Raw genomic sequence first — 12,199 nt, 5'->3', positions numbered from 1 at the left:
ACTCTTGATGTTTAAATTTGTAATTTTTTCTCTTTTCATTAAAAAAATGTCTTCTTCACGAACAGCAGGGAACTTGGGGGTAATTAACTGTAAAAACTGGAACAGTGTGGCCCATTGAAATATCTTGATTTAACATCCACATCTTTTGCCTCTGGATATCAAATGACCTTAGCTTCACATCATTGGTCTCCTACTGAGGCATGAGCTCTGGATCCTGGCCCTCAGTCATTCACCATTGCTAATGGGTTCACCCTGGGACAACCTCTGAGAGACAAATAGATGAAGGAAACAAGAAGAGAGTCCAACATTTTGCCTGATTCAACCATTGGAATGAAGATAAGTAGCTATATTCACTGGAGTACCGTAGTTAATCACGATTGCGAGGTACTTGTCTTTTACTTTATGCTTCTACTCTGCTACATTGCAGATGTACTAGGACATACGTACTATATGATCAGCTCATACAATATAATGCACTTTTACAGATTAACCTTCCCAACAACAAAATGCTGCTTACACACTAATACATCAATAATACGAATCCAGTAATACAATATACAATAACACTGAAAGGTGCAATTCTTCTGCATAATGAGTGCTTTTACTTTTATATTTTCCTTATAATAGTTGTGTGCTTTTGCTTAACTTATTTTGAATGCATGACTTTTAGATGTAACAGGGTATTTTTAAATTGTAGCACACAAAGAAACACAAAATGACAACAAAGATACACAAAACAACTACAAGAACACACAAAATGATGAAAACATATACTCAAAATGACTACAAAGAGACAAACTGATCACCTTTAACATGACCACAAAAGACAAAAATGACAATAAAGAGATGAAAAATGACGAAATGTGATTTGTAGTCATTTGATGTCTCCCTCAGTCTGGGGGGCTTGTAATAGAGGAGTGCGGGGTCTTTCACCTGTCTGCGCAGGGGCCCATTTTCTCCTAATCTGTCCATCAGTCATATTTACTGCCTTCTCTGCTTCCCTAAACTGAAATGTTCTTTGAGGACCAAGAAAGAGAGAAATGGTTCAAGAGAAGTGGCCTGTGCCCATTCCTGTGGGTCAGTGCTCCTCATTTTGAACGGCAGATGCTTCAGAGCTCATCATCTTCTCCTTCAACTCCAGTTGCACTGTAGTCTTCAGCTCTGAAAGAGTACAACAATAAGACTCAAAGCAACGCAGAGTCAGGACTACAACTGCAAGACTTTTCGGTCCTGAATCTTAATTCACTGTCTCACCTTGGCACAGATCATAAGGTCCATGTTGTAGATAATCATGACAAAGAGGTTTGTTCATGCCAGTGCAGCTGGTGCTATCTCCTCTGGGTCCTGGTGAGAGGCGGCAGCAACAGCTGTCACCTCTGTGGTGGCAGATGGGTCACTGAGACCTGAGGATGGCCTGTAGAATCTGTGCAGTTCATTTGCATTTGCTTCTTGTCAAATTTAAAAACACGTGTGATTTAGAATCTATTTATTTTTTTCATTAATTTCCAAAATAATTCAACTTGTCATTGATCTTGGTATAGGTGGAATTCTCAGAAAAGCAAAGACGATATCAGAAGTCATGTGGTTCAGGCCCTATTTGTTTGGTGGCACACAGGTGTTGTTAATTTTTTTATGTTGTAATTTGATTATTTTGATCTCATCTGTCTGTAGTTCTTCCTGAGGTTTCTCTCATTCTTCCTCCCATTACATATTTTTGATTAGTTTTATTGTTATTTTTATGTGTTATTGGGCTATATAAATAAAATTGTCAGCCTAATTCATCTTATTTATTTGGTTTACATCAGTGTGTGCTTTTAAGTAAATGTGCTTGTAAAAGGTCCCCTTAAACTTGCCCTCGAAAATATGTGATGAATAAATCCAACAAGTTAGACCTTTCTAATTCAGTCTTTGGAGAAAAGATTGAACATAACACAACATAAAAGGTAAAATAACATACACACATGCATTAAAAAGAGGAATTTTTAAATTGCAGTTTAATGAATAACATGGTCCTGTCCACACCTGGTGCCAAATGAAAGGGTTCTTCCTTAAGTATCTAACCTATGGACTTTATGTTTTTATGTAGTAGCAGCATCCTCGGCCTTGTTGTTGAAAGACAGCCAAAGTAAGCAGTGTGCCAGTCCAGAGTTATCCTGCGAGAAATTACTCCAACTCCCGAGTGACAAAGCTGTTCATTATTTAAGCTCTGTAATGGATTTATTCTGTTAGACAATGAAATCTTTTTCAGACCAAACAAGACCAACAAGCAGTGCAGGAGCCATCTATTCTGTCTGTGTATTTATGGTTCTTTATATGTGAAATATAAAATATAAAATTCACCACCGGTGGAGTAATGTGACAGGTGGATTCTATATGTGGCACAGGTGCAACAGACCGGCTACTGATAGGAGGGTGACAGGGAGATCTCACGGTTTTTACCGCTCTAACACCAGGGCACACCAAAAAGCCAAACCAGCCATAATATCACCACACTTTAGTTTGCAATAGGAGTAATTTACTGTAAACTGAAATCTTGATTAAATGAAAACTTCATCCAACAGTGAATATTATCTGGACATCCACTCATTGAAGCGTGTCAAAAACAACCACATGGCTAATTTCTGGTCAGGATAGTCGCTTTAATCACTGTTAGCTAGCCAGTGGTTTTTGAACTGAAGCTTTTTGCCAAGCTATTCTAAAACCGATCCAGCAACACTTGACGAAATACACACACACAGAGTGGACAGCAAGAGCAACAAAATCAACATTCTTAAGATTGTGCAGGAGCTTTGAAGAGCAGCAGGAAACAGTCAAACGTTGAAGCACAATAAAATAATAAAACATTCATTATTCAGTATTTGTAACCTGAACATGAAGTAACAAAGCACAAATTATCAATAATGTTAACAACCGCATTTTACACACATCAGCCATGCAGAGCAGCATGACACAATAGGATATAGACTTATTTCTGAAACATAACATTAATATGAATAACAGAAGTAACTTTGAAGTTTATAAAATGCTAGTATGACAGTAAACAAAGCATGAGTTATGAGACACAACTGTGAGTAATAATATCATAATGCTCATAAGATACTGACAAATATGCCCATACATTATGCAAAGCAGAACATCTGGCAACTGCAGGAACTGGGACAAGTTGGCAGCAAGTCATCAAAATAATGATAATAATAATTGGTTGATTAATCAATCGACAGAAGACGATAGACAGTTTTTAAAAATGCTAAATTAGAGATATCTTCTGTTTTTATTCCAAACATTCTTCTTCCTTGTCAGAGCCTGCTGCCTACATTACCCACAACACAAAACCACTGCTAACAGTTTGGTTGGATATTCAGGTGTGCTATAAAAGTAGCAGGTAATGCAGCCTGGAGCTGCTAGCCTCAAGCAGAGATGAGGAGTGGGCTACAGAGGTCTGGTAGTCTTCAGGCAGGACCAGCACTGTCTCAAGTGACATCACTTGGAATATCCCATTACTGAATTAAAATAACATCACATTTAAAGGAAAAATGCCAAATATTTGCTTGTTGTTTGCTTGTTGCTTCTAAAATGTGAAGATTTCCTGCTTTTCTTTGTCTTATACAATAGAACTTAATGTCTTTGGGTCTAAAACTGTTGTTTGGACCAAATAAGTAATCTGAGGACATTATCTTAGGCTCTGGGAACATGAGATGGTCCTTTTTCAATTTCTTGATATTTTATCAATCAAACAACTGGTCGATTGACAAAAAATTTCAACAAATTGATTGTTAATGAAATCTAGTGTTATTAGAGATCTTCAGAAGAAGCACTAGGTTGAGAGGGAACCTTACAACTTAATGTTAAACACCACAGAGGCGTCAATTTACAGGTTTTTCGTGGGGGGGTGAAGGAGGGAAGTTATAACGTAGGTATTTGTGTGTGTGTGTGTCTGCTACTGAGAGAGAGAGAGAGAGAGAGAGAGAGAGAGAGAGAGAGAGAGAGAGAGAGAACGAGAGAGAGAATATCTGTAATATTAAATAATAAGAATAAATAATGTAAAATGAAAACATTAACTATTAGTATTTTTATAGGAACACAGAACTAGAACACACACTTGGCACTACAGGCACGTAGCCTACACTTGAAGTCAGTATGTGAATATAATAGAAACGTCATTATTAGTGTTTGGGGGACCACTTTCATATGACGGGACTCAGTCCAAAGGCTGATCTAAATAAAAAAAAAGTCCGTTGCATGCGTGGAGTCGCCTGGAAATAATTTCTCATTGCTGATAGGTTGTTCAGCTACACCAGCCCCACTTGCGCATGGATTGGCCTGGTGCTCTTTTTTCTCCAGTTTCTCATTGGCTTTAGGTAATGATAGTTGCCCATGCATTTTTCAATGAATTTTGTATGTGGTCTCTGGCTTGCTTTGGTGTTGATCATTTGAATCAGCGGTTTGCGAGGGGGGAGAGGTATATCCTGGATGAGCACACCAGATGATGGAATTTCTCCCACAGACCGCAGCTGCTCGACCAGGACTGTCTCCCTCCGAAATTAGATAAGAGAGAAGAGGCAGGAGAGATTACAGCGGGCAAGATGTTCTGCGCTAAGCTGAAAGAACTGAAGATATCCGGAGAATGTCCATTCTCCAGCAGCGCCAAAAATAATGAGCTCGGAGACTTAGAGGAGCGCTCAGCTGACGACGCGGATTTATTGCCTATTTCTAAGGACGTGCACGGAAAAATAGGTGAGGATCTACCTCGACAGAAGACAAGCAGAGCCAAAGTTAACCTGCATACACTTGGGGAGAGCATCCGAAAATTGGCATGTCCTGAGGTGAGTAAGAAAAAAAATACATATATTAATATACACTTCATGCAACAAACATGCTCTATTTACGTAAATTATGAAAAATAAATAAATGACATTAATTTGACTCTGCAGTTGAGTTTGTCGCATGTCTGTCTTTACGCATGTCTGTTTATTCACTTGAGATAAAGATATGGTAATCCTGCTTTCTTTATGTCAATGCTGTCTCTGTAATTAAAGCTGCTTTCAAGTCTCACCAGAGGATGACCTTTAACTTGGTGAACACTTTGTCACACAGTTTCAAAGGCTGCATACTGCCCTGCACCGAATGATGAGACTATCAGATCACACCAGGGACTCTGAAAGGTAACGTGTGTTTTTTATTTTATTAGACATCAATAACAACTACTCTACTTCTCCTGCACTGCCACAATTACCACCACAGCCACTGTAAATCACAGGCCTATACTATCACTAGGCTACTACACCACAACATGTATTCTTATAATAACTGTAATGATGCTAAGATGTTACAGCCTCATTTGACCCTCTGTTTACCTGAAGATTTCTTACCAATTTCTCCTGCCAATCTCTCTACTAGACTGATGCTAATGATGAGAACAACAATAAGGCGTGATGCAGACTCAGGCTGCTATGGATACCTGGCGATAGAGAGAAAACCCTTACGCATCTGCTGAGAACACAGTACTATAGCCATGGAGAGCTAAAATAAAAAAAGTCATCAGAAACTATTTTCATAATTGATTCATTTGTTTAATCTTCTTTTTTTAAGCTAAAATCCAAATATTTGTTGGTTGCAGCTTCTTAAATGTGACAATTTGTTGATTCTTTTTGGTCATATGACAGTAAACTGCATATCTTTGGGTTTTGGACTGTTAGTCAGACAAAAAAAAACATCTGAAGATGTCAGCCTGGGCTGGGAAATTCTAAAAACATTTTTCACTCTTTTTAAGACTAAACTCTTAATCGATTCATTAAGAAAACATTTGGCAGATTATCAGGTCATGAAAATAATAGGGAGCTGCAGCTCTAGTCTTATATTTTCCAGTAACTGAACAGTAAATGTATGGTCCATCAAGCACTGGTTTGTGTGTCTTTGACTTATATTTTATTTATTGTCTCACCAGTCCAAGAATTTGCTGCACAGACAATCAGAGTTGCAGTGATGAACCAGAGCATTTAGTGGAGATGATAAACATTTACTCAACCAAAACAGGTAATGTGAAATCTGAAACTTATTGTCCAAAACATGCCATTTTCATTTTAAGATTCTGGGTAGTGTGGGCTGTGTGCCCATCTTCACCTGTTTCCCTTCATGTATCTGGCAGCAATCCCAATGGAAGCTTTGAAAGTTGCTCTTGGCGAAGAGCTTTTCAACATGTGTTATGAGGAGGACGGACACATTTTGAGGGTGGTGGGGGGAGCTCTCCACGACTTCCTCAACAGCTTCAATGTCTTGTTGAAGCAGAGCAGCACGCTACCCAACCCGGACAGAGAGGATTATGTAAACGAACCATCGGTGCTGTGCTTAGACAAGGATCCGGGTCTGCTTACTGTCTATTTCTTCAACCCCCGCCCGACCACTCAGCTCTTTTTCCCCGGAGTCATCAAAGCTGCTGCCCGCTTGCTGTATCACACCACTGTGGATGTGTTGATGGACCCCCCCAGTGCTAAAGACAGCATCTTGCAGTCCAGCCCACAGGCCAGTCTTCTGTACACAGTTGTTGTTAAGGATGCTAAAAATCTGAGCCCCAGCCCGCTGCGGGCTACCTCAGCTGGGACCCTTCCTACCACTCTGTTCTCCACCATTTTCCCTTTCCATCTGATCCTGGACCAGGACTTGGTTCTGGTTCAAATAGGACATGGGCTCAGGAAGAGACTGACCAGAAAGGATGGACTGAGGCGGTCTGCTACCTTCCAAGAACACTTCTCTATTGTCTCTCCCCAGATCAAATGTACCTTTCAAGGTATTCTGACCATGCTAAACACACAGTTTATCATTCGGATCAAGCATGGAGTCTACACCACAGACATCACAGGGAAGGTATGTCGTCATGTCTGCGGGATATAAATTGACCAGTGACGTCACCGACTAATGAGGCAGAAAAGGTCTTCCGGTCATCGTGTTAATATTAAATCGAGTAAGATAGAGGGTAAAAAATCAGGCTGTTTATAAGCGCTCAGGCTTATTAGTGGTGTACTTGGCCTGAGGTAGAGATCAAGATTATACCCCCAGTGGAGATCAGAAGCAAATGTCAAACCATTTCATCCATCAAAGGCACAGCCATGCTCGTGCTATTTATGTAAGGGTGCACAGCAATTGGTCGCCACGACAAGAAAAAAAAGTGTCATTGAGTAAACATGACAGTGGTGTAATGACTAATGACATTCAGTCAGAGATGCTTCCACTTACTATAACACTAGTCCTCCAGTGGTAGCTTTACCTTTACCTTTACTGACCACACGGACCAGTTAAAACAGGTTTAAAAAAAAAAATCAGTAAGTGGGTGAGCAGAAAGCAAGTGTCTCATTCTCGTCCATCTGGGGATGATAGTGTATTACTCCACTGACAAGTCCACTATACACAAACATGACTGAAATGTCAACAGAAGTGGCACATTCAACATGAATTATGTTACAGTCTTCAAACTACTTCTGCGGCTGTATTTCTCCCTATAGCTACTGTTGTTATAACAGTGAAGGAGACTCTGGGTCTACGGCCACAGTCTCAGCTCTGTGAGGCTGTAATATGAAAAAATTTAACAGTTAGATTGATAAAAGTTGAGTTCGAAAATTTGTTTTCGACCTTTAGCAGACACAATCAAGTAAACTGTGTCAGACTATAAAATAACAATAATAATAATAATAATAATAATAATAAATATAGCACAGTTATAATAGGTAAAGGCTTTGTTGCCATTAAAATTTTGACTTGATTGATGGTGCTAGATGAAAAGTCAAGGGATCACCAACACAAACCATGAGTAACTATGCCAAAATTAATGCCAATTCATTCAACAGTTGCCGAGATGTTTCACTCTGAACTGCAAATATTAACCTCATGGTGGCGCTAAATGAAAGGTCAGGGGGTCACAAGAGTCACTAGGAATCATCCTCTAGGAGCAATGAATGTGTGTACCAAATAACATGGCAATCCATCTCGTAGTTGTTGAGATATTTTAGTCCGGTCCAAAGTTGTGGACTTGACCAACCGACTGACACTGACATCCCTAGAGGCATGCTGCTACTGTGACTAATACAAATGTACTTGAGCTAGATTTTTCGGTTTCTTGAATTTGTGCTCCACTGGAACATAAATAAACCTTTTGGTGTTGTTTACCGCTGCAGCTGAGGGACAGCTGCATACAGCTGCTATTTCATAAATACCATGCAAATGGCCAGTTTGCTTTTCTTTTCTCTAATGTTTAAATTCTTATTCCTATACGTCTCGAGGGATTTTATGTATGTAAACATTGCTTATTTTGAAATGCACAGATGCCACACAAGGAAAAACATCTTTACACATTTAGTTGTTTTTCATTGAGGTGTGAGGACAGTTAGTCTCCAATTCAAACTAGCTTTACCACATTCCAATAGATTAACTTTTCTCATCATATGATCTTCCCTTTCAGCTCATGGACCTTAAAGGTCAGATGATCTACGTGTCAGAGTCCAATGCCATTTTGTTCCTAGGCTCACCATGCGTGGACAAGCTGGAGGAGCTAACAGGCCGTGGTCTCTACTTGTCAGACATCCCTATCCATAATGCGCTGCGTGACGTCGTTCTGGTTGGTGAACAGGCCAAAGCCCAGGACGGTTTGAAGAAGCGTCTGGGGAAGGCCAAGGCAGCCTTGGAGCATGCTCACCAAGCGCTGGAGGAGGAGAAGAAGAAGACAGTGGACCTCCTCTTCTCCATTTTCCCTGGCACTGTGGCACAGCAGTTGTGGCAGGGACAAACAGTCCAGGCCAAGAAGTTTGACAGGGTTACAATGCTCTTCTCTGACATTGTGGGCTTCACGGCTGTTTGCTCCCTCTGTACCCCAATGCAAGTGATCACCATGCTCAATGAGTTGTACACCAGGTTTGACCACCAGTGTGGAGAGCTTGATGTTTATAAGGTAGGTTAATTAAACTTTTGGAAATTTTGAACAAAATGTTTAACAATTTTGCTTTACAAATTCCAAAGGACTGAAAGGACCGACTGTAGCTCAACCAACAACCCTAGTGTCTGCCAGAGGCTGTTAATCTACAGGGAGGGTGGATAATGTAATCAAAGTGTCATGGAAGCATAACAGACAGAGCAGCATGTTTGACAAATATCTCGTAAAACGCTAGGAAGTCAGAGGTTCCTTCAGGACCCTGTTTCCACTCCACATGTATGAGTCTAAAAATAGTTTCACTTTGTCTCTGCCACATAGCTGCTGAGTGCTCCGCCGTCCAGATTTACACGTACAAAGGCAAAGAAGAAGAAGACAAAACGCTTCTGGACTTTTTAATATGGCCAGGGATCAAGTACTATTACTATTTAAGTTTTATTACTCCTTGTTTCTTGCCCTCTGTCTTTTACTGCAAGATGAAGAGCAAGTCAGATTCTTAATCAAAGAGATTTTGATGAATATCCACTTCACATTTGTCATTCTGTTCAAGGTCCATTGTCTTCATGGCACAGTACATATTTAATACAGTTAAGGGAGCCCTTGACTTTGGGTGGAAGGAGACACAAACAGCTTCTTTTTTCTGTCTCACTTTGCCAGGTTAGAACTCATTGTAATGATCCTCCACTGTGTTCAGGTGGAGACCATTGGTGATGCGTACTGTGTAGCTGGTGGCTTACACAAGGAGAGTGGGACTCATGCTGTCCAAATTGCACTCATGGCCTTAAAGATGATGGAGCTCTCAGACGAAGTCATGACACCAACTGGAGACCCAATACAGGTGAGGGTCAAGTACTGCATACTGTACTCCTCATTCAGTGTAATTATATAACTCTAACAACCTAAGAGAGTTTTGGTATGAAGGCCTTTTATTTAAAAAGAAATGTTCTCCATTTGAAAGGAAATGGTGCCTTCTCTAAAGTTTATTATTTATCATTATTAAAGTTGTCGACCTTTGCCTACAAAGTAGCTATGGTCTTGATCGATGGTATGATTTATTTTAATATACTGATTGATTCATTTCAAGCCACAACATTGTTCAATTGTTGAAATGATCTTCTTTATCTGTAGAGACCTTCTTAAAAACTAACAAGTGAACAAATCATTTTAGTTATCACGAATCAAAATACTTCATGAAATATTATATTGTGCACTATTTAGAAATCAGAGATTTTAAGAGAAATCAGAATTTAGAGCTGAATCAATTCATCAGAACTGATTAATTTAGCCAGACACTTCATCAAATGGAAAACAATTGATGAGGTGCCTGGATTAATTAATTATAATAATATGTATACAATGTGTATGATAGAAATGTGTACAATGTATGATTGAAAAAATATTTGATCTTACTTGAAAACAATTCACTAAGAAGTTTCAAGGAAAATTTCATAACACTATAGTGAAGGACGGCTATGCTTTTATTTAACTGCATTTAAATCCTTTGAAATCAGCTTTTGGACTCTGATGGCTAAGATGTTCAAGGATAAGACTGACGATATTCTATATTTTTTTTATTGTCAAAAATAAAAATCCCATGAAAAGACCAAAACCAACATGTTGGTCTGTATGTTACTGTAATACTTTCTGGCTTCTCTGCCCTGTCAGAGGCTCCCATTCCCAAATCCATTAACTCCCATTAATGACATAAATCTTAACCAGCATTTCCTTCCTCATGTTTTAAATCATGCATCGTTTACTGTGCTCCCATGTTGTTGATGTAGTTGCTATTAGTCTTCTTCACTGCGTTTGTTCACACATTACTGCCAATAACTGCACTGCCCGCAACCTTGTGCACATTTGTGTGCGTCCTCATGTACATGCCCGATACAATCAAAACAGGGCCCTACTCATAAAAGCAACACTGCATAGCACTATAGTGGTCAAAAACCTCACAGGATACCTTTAAACAGTAAATTATGCATTCATTTGTGACTATTTTCAACTGCAGATTTTGTGTGCTGGTGAGTATTTATAGCAGCAGGGCAGTGTTTGTGTTGCTTAAAGAATCAATTTAATGTTGAATTTTACCTTTTTGTGAGATTTGTTGACTATAAAAAAAATATGGATTATCACCAGAGTTACCCTTTAAAAGTATTGATTTAAATTATGTGCACAGCAGCGTTACTCAGGAGCTATACTGATACCAATACCAACTCTACGCTCATACACTGTAAGACATTTTAGTTCAGTTCTGTTGATTAATCTGATTAATAAGGAAGCCTGATTCGTGCTGAATGTTTTTTCCAGATGCGTATCGGCCTCCACACTGGTTCAGTTCTGGCTGGTGTAGTAGGGGTGAAGATGCCACGCTACTGCCTTTTTGGGAACAATGTCACATTGGCCAACAAGTTTGAATCCTGCAGCCAACCTAGAAAAATCAATATCAGCCCTACAACCCACAGGTGATGTAACTCTGCAAATGCAAGTTATAAGTGATTGTTGTGGTTTTATCATTATCATCACAGTGAGGATTATACCTCAATAATAACTTTTCGTAACCCTCTCAAAACATATGATCCGACTCTAAAAAAAAAAAAAAAAAGTAATAGTGGCTGTTGCAGAGAAACAAAACAAAGTGCTCTGGTCAGGAAACGTAACTTTTAGAACATCGCTGTGTTTCTTCTTGTGTCAAATAATTTGCCACATTGTTTTTAGATTCATGTTTTATTTGTGTGCACTTTGTCCCAGATTGCTGAAGGATCGCCCAGAGTTTGTCTTTGTTCCCAGGAGCAGACAGGAGCTTCCGGCCAACTTCCCAGAAGACATCCCTGGTGTTTGTTACTTTTTGGAGGCCTCCTTCAAAACTTCAAAACTGACTCTGAAATGAAGTCAAGCTGCTGCACAGCCCACAAATGTTAGCTGTAAAGAAATATAAGCATATTTAGTGAATACAGCACAAACACCCTGTATTTTTTGGTTTGGGTCGTTTAGATATTAATGATGTTGTCTATCAGTCAAACTCTTGGAGCTTACAGAGATGTCAGTTTGCTGTCAAACATGAGTCTTGTCTCTGTGCAATTATCTGTTTGTACAGTAATAGTGAAAAGAAACACTCACTTCCCTAATTTTTCTTCCAGAGTGAGTCATCTCTCTGAATTGTTTTCAAGCTCCCACTACGGACCGTTAATGAAAGATTTTGAGACATTTTTTTAAAATATATAATTTAAGACTTTAGGCCAAAAGGACATATATTTTAAACGAGTTTGCCGTCTTTGATTTGCAGAT

General features: G+C 39.3%; 1 protein-coding gene across 1 annotated transcript; it reads left to right on the top strand.

Annotated features, from left to right (window-relative positions):
* Positions 1-4,583: 4,583 nt before the first annotated feature.
* On the top strand, positions 4,584-11,808 carry gucy1a3 (guanylate cyclase 1 soluble subunit alpha). The gene is made up of 8 exons (XM_022758541.1): positions 4,584-4,823; positions 5,095-5,162; positions 5,945-6,033; positions 6,146-6,861; positions 8,450-8,935; positions 9,609-9,752; positions 11,222-11,376; positions 11,663-11,808. Exons 1-8 carry the CDS (start codon positions 4,584-4,586, stop codon positions 11,799-11,801), a joined length of 2,037 nt encoding a protein of 678 aa, XP_022614262.1. The 3' UTR covers positions 11,802-11,808.
* The last annotated feature ends 391 nt before the right edge of the window (positions 11,809-12,199 follow it).

The sequence above is a fragment of the Seriola dumerili genome, unplaced genomic scaffold, assembly GCF_002260705.1.
Source record: "Seriola dumerili isolate Sdu_G_001 unplaced genomic scaffold, Sdu_1.0 BDQW01000301.1, whole genome shotgun sequence".
Taxonomy (NCBI): Eukaryota; Metazoa; Chordata; class Actinopteri; order Carangiformes; family Carangidae; genus Seriola; species Seriola dumerili.
This window is presented reverse-complemented; position numbering and strand designations above follow the sequence as displayed.